Here is a 14,567-nt window from a genome sequence, read left to right on the forward strand (position 1 = left end):
TTTCAGACTTTAGCAATTTATTACAGAAAGTCTCTCTCTTGTTAAACCAAACATCAGAGGCTGGGAGTGCTTTATAACAGAATGCACTAGTTTAAAATAAGTATACGTGTGGCAAGAATGAGAAAAATATACATTTAGTAAAATTATAAATACAATGACCGACTGATGCAGGACAAGCAACATCAGACACCCCTGGTGCACATGTCTGAAGATTGTTATAATGAAGTCTCTATCTGTAAAGGAGCTACAGCAAAGTTCTAGTCAAACAAGCATGTAAACAGTTCAAAATACGTTTATGTAGAATCTCAACCCCTCAACTGAGTCATCTCGACACAGGTGGCCCATCTTCTCAGCCAGCAACAACCTGGAAATGAGATAAAACACAGAAATGCAGTAAATTTATTTAGAATGTTCTGAGGCGAAACAGACAGAAATGAGGAGCGTTTCGCGTCGACTCACCGTTCCTTAGACAGGAGAACAGAGAGACCCAGGAGCTTTGCTAACTCCTCCGCTGTCAGAGAGCCCTTTTCCGACACCTGGGAATGACAGGGAAAAGAATCGTCACGTTTCGACAGAAGGTGGAGCAGGTGTTGTGTATTTGCAAAAAGGTTGAAGCTTACACTATCCAGAGCGGAGGCGATCATTTCCTCTTCACTGTGAGACTGCAGCTGGACCACCATCACGCCGCTGTCGAACACACGCAGCCTGCACAGGAGACAAGACACACGAAGGGAAAGACAAGTCATCGTGATCAGAGTCAAAAAACTGAGAATGATTCATAAAAATCAGATTAATAAAACACATGCTAAATACATACACCTATATAGCTACATAAATACACACATTTAACTATAAAAGCTCAACACAAAGCATCTGATTGATATAAATGTGCAGAAAATAACTTGCTGATTTAAGGTTTTTATTTATATTACTTAAATAACCGACAAAATCTAATCTAAAATGCAGTTCTTGTGGCACAGAAACTGAGGTGCCTAAAGCGACAGTTCAGATCTTTTGACGTGGGGTTCTGTGGAAAGTTAACGAACAATCAATACCTTACTTGCTGCCGAGCACTTTCTTAACAACCTCAGTCTGGAGAAATAAAGTTTAACTTTTAATGAATTAACTGACAAGCTAATGGCTAGTCAGAGCGGTGCCAAGACCAAAGAGAAATGTCTTCAAACAACTCCAATCTAAAAAAAAATGCAACAGGAAAGGCCATTTTATCAACCTTTCCATGCCGGTCAGTTTGGCATCAGATGGCAGAAATATTATGATAATCCGGCAGGAAGTGACCCAAGGCTGCACCAGGAGTGCTACAGCTAGCTGCTACTGCTTGCAAAACAAACTTAAAGCAAAATTAATGAGGGCTATAAAGAAAGCTTCAGATAAACATTTTATTGTTCTGCTTAGCTAAAATATTTGAGGGCACTGGGACCAGTGCGGCAGAGCGACAGGGAAACAGGCCGGTGTTTTTCTAAAACCCCGGGAAGTGACAGGAAGCGACAGCTGCGGAAGTCTGGACACCCCTTTCCCCACAACAGGAAGCCAGGCAGGAAGAGCCTGGCCTCTCTCTCTCTCTCTGTGCGAGCCAGGCACCAGCCTCGTCCCACAGAATAAACAAACAGCCCAGCCCGCTCCACGGTCACACAGGGATCAGTTAAACTCTACAACACAAACAGGTCATACTCACCTCAGCGGGAGCTTCAAGGACTCGAACATTTTGCATGCGTTTAGCAAATCTTCTGGAGATAAAAGCTAAGGGAAATGGACAAAAAAAAAACACACACAAAACATGCTGATAAATCAATGCACAAACTGATAAGATGTGTTCGTGTAACAGAATCAGCTGGGCTGAACTCGCAGCGGCACGCTAATGATCTGCAAAAGGTTTGGTGCGTGAGTTCATCACGTGAGCTTCACCTCCATCCCTCTAGCGCGGTTGACCAGGCAATAAACCTCTGTGAGAGCCATCATGCCTCCACGCTCCTGAGAGAGGAAAGAGCAGTAAGAAGAAAGTAAGAAAATTAAAAATAAATAAATAATTATAAAGGCACTAAAATTTGTTTCGATCCCTTATGGATGTAGAACAGCTGACACACACACACACACACATACCTCTAGAGGAGCCTGCAGCATGTCTCCTAACTGCTTGGCCAGCTGCATGTGATAATGTGTGCCTGATCCGTGCGTTTCCCTGGTAACGGGGTTGGCAATCCCCATGCTCAAGAGATACGACTTAAACCGAATTGTCTAGAAAACAAAATAATCTCTGATGAACAAAAAACAACATATCAAGCCACTTTGTGAGCATTATAAGGTAAATGATGTGTCATAAGACATCACATGTACACACACGTTGTAGAATTCTAGGGAATAACAACTCCAGCTGGTGAGATTCTTACCTCATCCTCCGTTATGTCTCCCTGCTTGTCTTTGATCTTGGTGGCGATGGATCTGGACAGCTCCACCATCTCCTTAGCCTGTCAGACAATCATTTGGCTCATCCTTCTGCATTAAAGTGTGCTTAACACTCATCTAGTATAACTTGCAGTTGACAAACTGTACCTTCTAACTTAAAGAAAATGTAAATACTTGTGTCTTAAATAAACAGAGTCAAATAAAAGCTTGCTTTACCTTCACCATCAGCTTACTGAGGTCCTCAAAGGCCTGAAAACAAAAGGCTAAAAGGTTAGTGATGCTCAGAAATGATCACAGTTAGGAAAACAACAAAGGTTTTCAGCTAGAGATAAATCTTTGCATGTCATTCCATAGACCCCAGTCCCCATCTTCAGCTAGATGATGTAGAAATAGAACTTCCTTTTTAGTTCAAAAAACCATATTTGTTTTAAACCTATGCACTTTAAATTTCATTTTATTTTTTTAATATAACGTCTGTTCTTAATTTCAATATTACATAATCAAGACCAGAATCACTATAGACAAAAGGTCTTCATAAATTTCAATCTTGAATTATTTTCAAATGTTCTTTTCTATATTTATACATTTTATATTTACACAGAACAAAATGAAACAAAAGAGATCAAAACGTTCGTAGAAATTTCTTTAACCAAAACCACTGTCGTCTTTCCACAACATTCAAATTAAACCTCAACCTGATAAGTGCAGTGCTATTACACACGGACCTAACTTAGTTTTGATCCAAATACACACCTCAAAGTTTGACCAACACCATTTCCTCTGCATTTCAGAATTTACCTCAGAAATGTTTTTGTCCGTTTCTTTCCTCTTCTCCTCGATCTTCCTTTCAATGCCAACAATCCCCACGGCACGTGTCCTTCCTGACTGCATGGCCGTTAAGGAAAAAAAAACATGCAACATTTGAAAAATTATAACAACAAAAAACACAAACAGCAAAAAAATTAAAAATACTCCTTGTACTTATAAGCTTTTGAGATAAAAAAAGGTATTTTATTAGGAGACAAATGTCTTAATGCAGATTTTACCAGACAATGCAAAAAAGAATTTAAGCGTTATGGGAAACTGATCTGATGCTGAAACATTTTTCTTCCAACAAGAGAGCTTAAAAATACAGTATAAACACTGACATCTAGTGGAGCAGATTTTAAACTGCAAGTAAGCTTCAAATTCAGCATAAAACTCATAAAACGTGCTGTTTAGACATTCAAGTGGTACTGTTTGATGGGAAAATAATCCCATTTGTCTTCTGTAATATGCATATAGGGAGGGATCACAGTGAAATTATGGAGGCTGTTAGCTCAGCTTCTTGCCTGAGACCCGGTTCCGGAGGAGATGGGTTGTGAAACCGGTGTATTCTCCCATCTTCTTTGAGTCATCTCCTCTGTTAGTCTCCTGTAAAACTGTAATAAAAAAACCCCATTGAGTCAGTTCCAAGCAATGGAGAATGAAAAACCATAGAAGGAAACCTAAAAGTAAAAAGAAAGAAAGAAAAAAAACATTCTTCAGCTTTGTGTTTATGCAGGATTACCTCGATCTGCCCATGTTCTTTAAAAGACAGCTTGATGTAGGAGTACTTGCTGTTCTGTAAGGGACCGGGCTCCTTATTGGCAGGAGAAGGATGCAGGTGGATAACTATTTTTGCACTTCAGAGTAAGAAAAAAAAAATAAAGAAAAAGAAAAACCAATAGTTCAGTTGCATTCCTACAAAAATCTTTTTTTTGTGTGCACATTAGAAGCGACTTTAAAATAGTCATTCAACAAAAAAAAAAGGAAAATTAAATTGACTAAGTTTGCTTGGTTCGCTTTCCTTCAAACTTTAAACCATGTTTTACCATCTGGGCTTTATGGTCCCTCTCCAATGATCCAACTAACAGTTACAACAAGATCAAAATTCAAAATTTAAGGTAATTACAAGTAATGGCAGCTGAACAATCAGCGTAACTGCAAAACCAAATCTAAAACAGCTCCTCCAAATGCTCGCAACCGAATTATTTTTAATATATTTTTTAAAACTCAAAGTGCCACTCGCATACAAAACCTCATCCGTGTTGTTCTAAAGATTTCTGCCTACGCCACATGATGAACATACCTCTTTCCTATTCCTGCAGCCTGCTCCTCAAAGAAAATGATCTGAGACAGGGGCATGGACATGCAGCACTCCTACAAAAAGAAATGCAAAAAGTCATACTAACCTGCAGTTATTTATAGTTATAAAAGACTTTCATTTATATTTGGCTAACTGGTTTCCTCAGATTAGACATGACACTCATTCATAGTCACAGTCACAGTTCATAGTCTGTGTAAGCCTGTTGTTCTTACAAAATATAAAACTAAACTAGCCAAGAGAGCAACAATAAGGGACATGGTAAGAAAGAAGACATAATTGTACAACATTTTGCATTTCTAAGCTATGATTTTGGGGGGCTCTCTGACGCAAAAATAAGCAATTTCAAGTGTGATTTTTTTTTCTCCCTAACTGTATATATTGATGCACAGGTGTTTACTGTTTCCTTACATGATTCTTAATGTCCCTCCAGATCAGCCGATGGGTGCTCAACAAGGCAACTCCAACATCCAGTTTTGACTGTTAGAAAGACAGAAAGAAAAATTATGATTTAACTTCCCAAATCACGTCTCGTCGAGCAAAAATAACTTTACAAAACACATAAAACATCCTAAACCTATAGGTTTAGTAAAAAGCAAAAGCAAAAAAAAAAAATGCTTGTCTATGGTCAAAAAAAGTATCTCGGTGTTCCGCTGCTAACCCTCACCCCGTAGTCACCATCGTAAAACCCTTGTCATTAAACAAAACTATACCTTTTCATCACCATCATACAGTCTCACACCTCGCTGCTGGATCACTAACGTTTCATTTATTTCTAAGAGTCCATTCGACCACGAAAAGCGATCCATTTTTACTTTAGCAAAAACCTTCGTTTCAAACGCAAATTCTATATTTACTTCCGGTAAGCTGTTCAAGATTTGCCTGTGAAGAAACGGCATAACACCGGATTTAAAATATAAGTTAAACTAAATAAATTTATTTGTATATTATTAGTTCTTTTTATCGACTATTATTTACAGGCTATTTAATTTATTTTTTTATTTGTATTTGATTTTCTTTTTGAACAAAATGTGTTTATTAATCAGCTTCTATGTAGGGGTCCTTTCGTTGTTGACGTTCCAAGCTGTCAGTAGCTAGCCACACTTGTGTCTTCTCTTGCACGTTTTATTTAGGTTTTAATGAATTTCTAAATGTTCTAGTCTCTTTTGTTGTTTCACGCGTAACCCATTTGAGCCAAACATGAATTTCCAGCTGTGAAAATATTTATTTAGCCCGTTTTTAGTGTGTTTGTCGCCCTGCGATTAGAATTGAAGTAACCGTAGCACGCTAGCTTGTTGTTAGCTGCAGCCGAATCTGGTGCGGACAGGTTTTTATACTGCAGGCAGTTTCTGTTGTTGACTGTTTTCTGTCGGAAAACTAAGTTTCTTAAAAACTATAAGCACCATGTTGTATTTAAACGATTTAATGCAGCCATATACTGATTTAAATCTTGGATTTGCATAAAGGTTCATTTTTCTACACACTGGGGGTCAAAGAAAAATATTCAAATTTAGTTAAATCTGTATTGATTGTATTTAACTAGACCTCCCCTCGTCGGTATAAATTTATTTACTATTTGCATCTTGCTACAATCAGTTATTGTCAAAAAAGACGTTTGGGCTTTTTAAGTCAAAAACATGGATAAGAAGTCCTTTGACATCGTCTTGGATGAGATCAGAAAGGTATTAAAGTGTCTTTTTTTCATTATTATGAATTGCTCCTTCTGCAGACTTTGCTGACTTTGTACTCTGTTTTGACAGTGTGTCCTGACTGACCAGAGGATCAGAGCCATAGAGCAGGTGCATGGATATTTCTCTAGTGAGCAGGTACTGTCCAAATATTTCATTCATTTAAAGTTTTGGTGTTTGTTTATCTGCAGCGAGAATCTCTATAGATTTGTCTGTGTGCCTCATCTTAGAAAATAATCAATTATTAGGTCTTTATTCTCTGTGCTTCATAAAAGATGGAATTTTAAGTAAATAATTGTAATTGCTGGTTTTGTGTGAAATATTTGCTTACAGTAAAGAAATACACATCTTAAACAAGTTCTCACCATATTATCACAGCTTTTTACGTGAATTGTATAACAGAGAACTGTAGCTGTAATGTTTATTGTAAGCTTGAACAGTTCCTTGAATGTCTGCAGGTGATTGAAATCTTGAAGTACTTCTCGTGGGCAGAACCTCAGATCAAAGCAGTGAAAGCTCTGCAGCATGTAAGTTACAACATTTAAGTGAGTCAAATCATATAGTTCAAGGTGTTAGGAAATGTGGCAAAATGCCCCTATTTTAGTGGAAATGTGTAGGTCAACCATAACATTTTGACAGTAAGTTGAGTAGCACTGCTCATCTTGTCACAACTCAGTTTTCTTTTGGCAAAACATGAATCTTTGTAGATCTTAATCTGATATTCTTTATCCATGTCCTGATTGTTTAAAGCTCTTTAGCTGGAAATTGGAAGAATCAGTTCAATGTATGCCATTTAGTTATTATGTCATGTCATTTGCATATAGTAAGGATTTAATTTATGGACTTGTCATCCCATTTTTGTTATGGTATGTTCTACATTAGTAATGTTTCTCCTCCTGGTGCCTTTAGAAAATGGTTGCCATCCCGACGACCAAAGTGGCAAACATCCTGAACTGCTTCACCTTCTCAAAGGACAGACTTGTTGTTCTGGAACTGATAGCTTTGTAAGTACATTTTTAAAAGTGCCATTTAGTCAGAGGCTACTATTTAATTGATGTCAGCACAGTCCAGTTAGTAACCCAGTTTCTTTTCCTGTACAGAAACATTTCAGATGCGCAGAACTATCGTCCGGTGGAGGATATGTTTCGCATTCACCTGTCTGAGAAAAAGCGTGCTCGTAGGATATTGGAGCAGGTGCGTAAACTTGGAAGTAAAAAAAAAGAAAACACCATCGTAGGATCTCTTTTTTTTTTTTTTAAATCTCTAAATTACCATTTGGTTTGTGTGATGAAATGAGATGAACGCAATCAAAACAGAATGTTATACTTTTAAATGAACATTGTGCGTTAGTTTTTATTGATTTAAAAATCTGCACAAGTACAACTCTAAAAATACTTATTCCTCTGTCTTGTTAGGTGTGTAAGGTTGGCTGTAAGGCTCCTGTAGCCATGATCTCATCCTGTGGAATGATACCAGGAAATCCATACCCTAAAGGAAGACCCAGCTTGATCACTGGCACATTTCCTGTAAGTTCATGCAAGATTCAGTGCTTTTTTAAAGGAAAACTTCTTTGATCTATATTCCCACTTTAGTCCAACATAGTATAACTTGTCACAGTTGTTTAACACCAAGTAATTAAATAGATGGCTGAATTTGAGAAAAAAATTACACCCGTTTGTTTTCTCAAAAGTGTTCAGTTTGGACATCTTTGTTTGTTCAAAGCAAGCCGTAATATTTCTGAATATTGTAATTTTCCTTGTGATCTCAGGGAATCCCGCCTGTTAAAAAAGAAGTCGAGAAAAAAGAAGATTCCCTGAACAGCATGGAGGGGAAGGGAATCGCTTCACGGATTATTGGACCTTTCAAACCTGTAAGCAGTGGAATGTGAAGGACTGACTGAGATGATTTATTAGTCAGGATGCCCCAGGAGAAATCTCACGATGGAGCGATGAATCCGTTAATTACCTTACTTATGGTGATTAAACTACAACCTGAATGTGTTGTCATGGGTGTTTACATCGACACGCACTTAGTCCAATTATAGAAGGGGATATAATGTTAGTTTTTTGTGACTAATGTTGAAAAATGACTACATAAAGCTGTGACATCTTTTTTATGTTTATCAGAAAAGCATTCATCAGGTTATTAGTGTTATCAGTTAAGTATTTTATGTGTTTTGTTTTCTCTTCCTTAGTTTCCTTCAACCTACAATCCACATCGGCCTGTTCCTTACCCGATACCTCCATGCCGACCTCATGCCACTATCGCACCAAGTAAGAAACAGCCTGGCAAAATATGTGGCAAGCCAGTGTAGCATTTAATTGAATCAAACGTTCGTCTCTAATTCCATTTTTAAACCTCAATAATTCTTCTTTGTCAGAGTGACATTTCTGCATGTAAAAATTGTACTTTTATATCTGGAGCTGTGAGCCCAGTAGCTACAACGACAAAAGGGATGCCATTTAACTTGGGAAGAATGGCATTTAAGATATTTGAAATGCTGATCGAATAAATGGACTTCTGGCTAGCTGAAATGTTCATTCTGATTGGAAAGATTTAAATTATGAATATCTTCTTTGAAGATTCTATCACATGATAAATTGGCTTCCTTTTACTGGATAATGCTCAACAGATAACGTTGAAGCCTGTCGGCAATTTAAAAAAAAAAAAAAAACACAACTGAGGCAAAAATGAATTTTTGGGATCTCAAATTTGTTTACTTGGCAGCGGTGTGTGTTAAGCTATTTTATTTTCTGTGTATGAATGTTATTGAGGACACCTATATTATTTGCAACTGCCACTCAGGTGCGTACAACAACGCAGGCCTTGTTTCTATAGGAGGGGTAATAACAGCCACCCTGCCCCCTCCCCCCTACAACTCTTCTCACAGAGTAGCAGGTAGGATTCAAAGAAGGCGACGGCAGATAGGCCCTTCTTAAAGCTTGCAGCTGAACTTGCTGGCATGCTTATTATTTGTGCTTCTCCTACAGTTTGTGTTTTTTTTTTATCAGGTGAACAGTTTAATTTTATCATCTGTTGGAGCTTGCTGATTGACCAGAAAAATACACTTTGCTATCTCAATATTAATACAGCTACAATAAATGTACTTCACTTAATTATTGCTATTTACCAATAGTGCTTTTGTTGCAAACATTTCAATAGGTCTTGGCTCCTCATCCAGTTTGTGGTTGAAAAATAATAGAATTTTGTTTAAAAAAAAAAAGAAGAAAATCAGTATTTGCAGAGATCGACACACTACAGCAAATAAAAGTGCCACAGAATGGGGTCAGCTCACAACTAAAGCAAAAGAAGCAGATTCAGTATCAAAATTATTCTTTTTTGTTTAATATTTTAATATTTTGCAGGTATTTTTGTTATCTGGTCATTCAGTAGATTTTGTTTTCATTGTAAACATGTGTTTGGGGTCATAAGGACAGAAATAGTTTAAAACAAATGCAAATAATCTTTTGCTTTCCTTTAATTATGTTGTCTGCTGGCATTTAACACGCACTGCTTGCAATAATCCTTTTTTTTTCGCCATGTCTAACTGTTATTTTCGCTGGAAAGTTACAAGGTTGTTTTCAAAAAAGTTGTGTATGGGATTTTAAAAAAGCAAAAAATAAAAGCGTGTTCTGTTTCACAAATCATCGCAACTTTTTTGGAACGCAGAGTTGTAGAACGTTTGAGGCCTTTGGGGAAATTTTTAATCACAAGATTACTGGAGTTTGATTAAACCGTGTCCAAAATGAGATGCCAAGTTGATGGAAGGCTGATTGGAGCTGAAAGGATTAAATACACGATACAAATATTTCCTCAAAGATAAGAAGGAAGCACCTTTTAATCTTGGAGATGGATTTGAATGACCATGCAGAAGGCTGCATGTTGGAATGCTCTCTGCCTTTTACTCCTCGCTCCTTCTCCTTCTCTTCTTTTGTAATGCTGTCTGCAAATGGATTTGCTTTGCAATAGTTTGTTGGGCTTCAACTCCTTCTGCTAATGTCTTTTATGAACTGTGTTTTTAACGCTGACACTACAGGTAATCAGAAAAATCATCTTTTTTTTTATCTGGAATGTTTTTGTCATTCCTAGCACAAAATCAAACAAATCAGTTCATCTTTTTATGATCATTTTAAATGTGTTTCACAAAGTCTGATCTATTTTTTAACTTTAGGTTACACCAAACCTGGCAATCCCCAGAACACCACGCCTGGGGTCAACAGTGGCCCCCTGCTCGTTCCTCACGTGTCCACTCCTTCGACCCCTGTCCCACCCCAGGCTTCACCTGCCCCGCCGCCTCCCACTACCCCCATTACACCCGTTTTCCCCGGCATGGTGCCCTCCCACAATGCCAACGCCCCCTCCCCGGCACCAGCCCCGTCTCCGTCTGTGATCAAAGCGGGGCCGCAGACCCCCAGTGGGCATGTCACGCCTACGCCTTCTTCTGTCATTAAAGCCCACACCCCATCAGGCACCCCTTGTGGAACTCCTGTCCCCGGCAGTGGGGGGTTCTCCTCTTCCCCCTTCCACGCCCTCTCTCGACCAGACACCCCCGCAGCTTCCCGCAGCGGCCAAGACTCCCAGTCACAGACCAACTCCATGGGCTCAGCTCAGCAGAGGACTTACTCCCAGTCCTCAGACCAGTCAGGACCCAACTTCTCTGGCGTGCACCAGCAAGCAGGTAACCCCTGTGGTTCAGTGATCCGAAGCTACACCCCCTCTGGTTCGTCATCTCTCACTCCTGGTCCTTCCACTCCGGTTATTCCCAACTGTTCCACTCCAGGCCACAGTCCGAAACCCTCCCCTGTCCACCCTGCTCAGACTCAGGCTGGATCCCTGAACAGGCACTCTGGGGGTAGTAACAGCGGCAGCAACAGCCCCGTACCATCGGCCTTTAAAGGCACCTCTCGCTCTGTTACGCCATCTGTTAGCTCACTGGTGCAGCCAGGCTCTGCTCAGGCCTCCCTGGCGCGTTCCTTAGGTCTATCACACCCCTCAGGTTCTCCTCAAGTCTCTCTCCCCAGCCCCGTTGCCATCACTGGCCTCCAAGCAATGTCTTCCAGCCCGGCACCTTCCCATTATCCAGGCCTCTCTCCGTTTCCGGCCCTGTCTTCGTCTCTTCCTTCAGCCACCATCCCTTCGTCTGTGCCCACAATGACTCCCACCACAAACATTCCCAACCACCCACCAACCTCCATATACCCGGGCTTGGCTCCCAGCGCCACTCCTGCCGCAGCCTCACCTTTTGGGCTGGACCTCACCTCTGCCCCATCCATATTCCAAGGCCTCCCACCTGGGGCCAGCCCCACGACCTTTCCCGGACTGGGCGTGTCGGGGGGTACCAGGAGCCCTGTGTTGCCTTCGTTCATGGGACTGTCAGGAGCAGCTCCGGCTTCGGTAGCAACAGTGGCGCCTCTGCAGGCTGCCGCCGCAGCCGCTGCAGTTGGGGTTCCATCGTCGTCCCCAGTGTTACCGGGTTTCGCATCTGCTTTCAGCTCCAATTTCCAGCCTGGGTATGTGAACTTTGAGTTTTTACTGGCCTGCATACATACACCATATATCGTCAATATTTAATGCAAACCGAATAGTCTCATACTTTAAGTTCACACAAACACAAAAGCAACTGACTTAATGGATCTTTTATATAACCACAATATAGTGTCTAGTAATGACGGAGAACAGCAAACAAAAGAAAAAGTGAAAAAACCCCACTAATTTCCACTTGCTTGTAAAGTAGCTCTAGAAGAGCATCGTAAATCATGACTATCAATTTTCCACTTATGTTTTTATGTGATAAGGTAAACGCTGCACCTATAAGGTCCAAAGTCCTCTTGTGCCTCTGCTCAGACATGCCAGACTTAGACTTTGATTTGCGTCATCTAAGATCTTTGCCAGCCCTGCTGAGTGATATCTGTCAGTTATTTATAGCGTGTTATCCTGTCAGTGTTGGAAAGACAAGCCTCGCCTTTTGTTGACATGTCAAGCATTTAACGAAAAGCCATTATCTTAAAAGAGGTACTAAATAAACCAACAAAGGGAAAAAAGTACTAATAAAAAAAAAAAAAATATATATATATATATATATATATATATATATATATATATATAACTTATACATGTATTACAAATTACATACTAACAGTATACCATCGTTGTGTTTACATGGTGTCACCTTTGATATTTTTATCAAATCTGTGCATATAATACACAGTCTTAACTGGCTAACTTAACATTGAGTGATGTTTTTCTTTATTTTTTGTGAGACATTAACATGAGAGCAGATACTTCCCAGAGTATCTGTTGGTTTCAACCGTCTTCTCAACTGTGATGTTGGCCAGCCCTTAAAAAAAAAAAAAAAAAAAAAAGCGAAAAGCCCATGAAATGTTTAAAGTCATGGACGTTCTTGTGTGTTGCAGGTTGACCGGAGCACTTCAGGCTCCAGGAGGGAGCGGCTTCCCTGGCTTGCTGTCCTTCCCCGCAGTAGCGGGCTTCTCTCCGTCCGCGTCTCCCGCAGCTCTCAGCGGCCTCCACAACCCAACCATGCAGTCCGCTCTGCTGCAGGTAGCCGCACGCTCGCACACGCTCGCACTCTAATCTGAGTTTTGGACTTTTTGGACAGATTTATGAAATTGCTGTACGCCTCGTTTCAGGCTCACCCTACATCAGCTTTGGAGAGCTTTCCGCCTCAACCCAACAGTTTCACCAGCTACCCCGCCGGCCCCAGAAACCCCTTCCCGCTCCAGCCTGGGCTGCACCCTCAGTTAGGTTGGCAGTGAAACCTACACTTTGACACGCTAAGACTCTCACGCAGACCCTGCTGCTCGCCCAGCCCTGCTCTTACGTAGGACAGACGACTTTGGCCTTGAACCCTGAAGAGCCCAGGATAACAAAACTATATCATTTCACAACAAGAGTGGCTTACTAATTCAAGAAACACTACCCTAAATATGTGGGGGGAGAAGGAGTGTTTGTTACTCATCACTTTACACACATTAGTTTTTAAATTTAAATGGATAGACTGTAACTAGCTGTAATGTTAGGCTTGACTTGCCTGTTTTTAAGGATGCGTTTATTAATGAATTATAGGAAATATGAAATGTTAAAATTGTCATTCATGATTATTATTTTGTGTCTAATTGCAAAAAGAAATGGAAAAAGCATTTGAATTTATTCGCCCAAATCTGTGATATTAGTGTGAACTTATTACTGATTGGTGGTTTATAATATGGAGTCACATTTTAAAGTGTTTATACAGTAATGTAAATATCTTTTAATTCATGTTCTGGTCAAGGAGTGTGATTTTTCTAAAAAAAAAATGGTTGCATTTTGCTCTGATCATGTTTTATTTGTTGCATACTGTGATTCATGTTTTGTACATTTACAAAGTTGACAAATGTGACTCTCAGCACTGTTACTGCAGTATTTGACCAGACTATATGAACTCTTTTACACAAAGCATCTCAGATGACTTATGGACTTAAAATATACAGCAGTTTATGTGCAAATTCTTTGCTTATATTTTTTTCCACAACTACTTTCACCGAATTTGTTGCACAGCTCCGCTCACTGTGTGGGACGAGCTCACGTCCGGTTCACCCGCTGAGAACAATAGACCTTTTTATTTTTGTATTGTCCACTTTGCATTTGCATTATGTTTCATATATCTCTTCAGTGAACTACTGACCTATCTAGCTTTTACTGTATTTGTAGTTGATGTAATTCCCCCTTACTTCCGGGTAACCCCTTTAAATAAAATTACTGAAGGTTAAATCATGAGAAGAGTGTAAAGAAAAAAAATCTTTCAGTCATTTAGAAAAATGGGAAATAAAAGCAGAGCTCTGATAGCAGACGTTATTAGGTTTAGTGAGATTAAAAACAAGCTGAAAAGCACTGTTATAAAAATAAAATATTAAGAGGCATTGCTGTAAAATAATCTAGGCTTCTAGATCCATGTGACATTTATGATAATTGACAAATATGAGTTGCAAAAACATTGTTTTGAAATCGCACCAGTTTGTTTATTTTATCTGACTATCTGTATGAATGCTTTTACAGCCTGCTTCCAGTCGACTAAGGTTGTTATATAGCGTTTATCACTACAACCATAATATTGCCCAACACAGGTGTCGTGAGTCAAACAGTCATGTGAATCCAGTCACGAGATTCCACTGATGCAGTTTCCATTTATCCTAATTTTCCATCTGATTTCTGCACCACCCGAAGCAGTAAAGTTACCACCTGCCGTCTCAACGGCTGTAGAATAAAAATGTTTGCGGACCTGCAGCGATTTTTGAAATAATTCCATTGTAAAGCTTGAGTGATTTTTTTGTTAATTT

The 14,567-nt window shown here is 39.6% G+C and overlaps 2 protein-coding genes across 3 annotated transcripts; one reads left to right on the forward strand and one right to left on the reverse strand.

Moving 5' to 3' along the window:
• On the reverse strand, positions 1-5,424 carry vps36 (vacuolar protein sorting 36 homolog). The gene is made up of 14 exons (XM_017417971.2): positions 5,260-5,424; positions 4,958-5,026; positions 4,532-4,602; positions 3,971-4,085; positions 3,753-3,842; positions 3,220-3,306; positions 2,638-2,670; positions 2,406-2,483; positions 2,119-2,253; positions 1,924-1,989; positions 1,694-1,758; positions 621-705; positions 460-536; positions 1-364 (listed from the first exon to the last, which is right to left on the reverse strand). The coding sequence occupies exons 1-14, from the start codon at positions 5,353-5,355 to the stop codon at positions 283-285; spliced, it is 1,149 nt and encodes a 382-aa protein (XP_017273460.1). The 5' UTR covers positions 5,356-5,424; the 3' UTR covers positions 1-282.
• Positions 5,425-5,604: 180 nt separating this feature from the next.
• proser1 (proline and serine rich 1) lies at positions 5,605-14,514 on the forward strand. Of its 2 annotated transcripts, XM_017418196.3 has the most exons (12): positions 5,605-6,228; positions 6,307-6,372; positions 6,693-6,761; positions 7,144-7,238; positions 7,335-7,428; positions 7,650-7,760; positions 8,003-8,104; positions 8,429-8,507; positions 9,040-9,132; positions 10,406-11,744; positions 12,648-12,792; positions 12,882-14,514. In XM_017418196.3, the coding sequence occupies exons 1-12, from the start codon at positions 6,184-6,186 to the stop codon at positions 13,005-13,007; spliced, it is 2,364 nt and encodes a 787-aa protein (XP_017273685.1). In that variant the 5' UTR covers positions 5,605-6,183; the 3' UTR covers positions 13,008-14,514. The 2 variants fall into 2 exon arrangements, with proteins under 2 accessions (XP_017273685.1, XP_017273686.1); XM_017418197.3 differs by lacking the exon at positions 9,040-9,132.
• Positions 14,515-14,567: the final 53 nt, after the last annotated feature.

The sequence above is a fragment of the Kryptolebias marmoratus genome, linkage group LG13 (assembly GCF_001649575.2).
Source record: "Kryptolebias marmoratus isolate JLee-2015 linkage group LG13, ASM164957v2, whole genome shotgun sequence".
NCBI lineage: Eukaryota > Metazoa > Chordata > Actinopteri > Cyprinodontiformes > Rivulidae > Kryptolebias > Kryptolebias marmoratus.

Coding starts and splice junctions, on each gene's coding strand:
- proser1 (XM_017418196.3), top strand. CDS start 6,184: ATGGATAAGAAGTCCTTTGACATCGTCTTGGATGAGATCAGAAAG. Junction 7,761..8,002: donor TGATCACTGGCACATTTCCT/GTAAGTTCATGC, acceptor TTGTGATCTCAG/GGAATCCCGCCTGTTAAAAA. Junction 12,793..12,881: donor TGCAGTCCGCTCTGCTGCAG/GTAGCCGCACGC, acceptor GCCTCGTTTCAG/GCTCACCCTACATCAGCTTT.
- vps36 (XM_017417971.2), bottom strand. CDS start 5,355: ATGGATCGCTTTTCGTGGTCGAATGGACTCTTAGAAATAAATGAAACG. Junction 3,843..3,970: donor AAGAACATGGGCAGATCGAG/GTAATCCTGCAT, acceptor TTTTTATTACAG/TTTTACAGGAGACTAACAGA. Junction 537..620: donor TCGCCTCCGCTCTGGATAGT/GTAAGCTTCAAC, acceptor TGTCATTCCCAG/GTGTCGGAAAAGGGCTCTCT.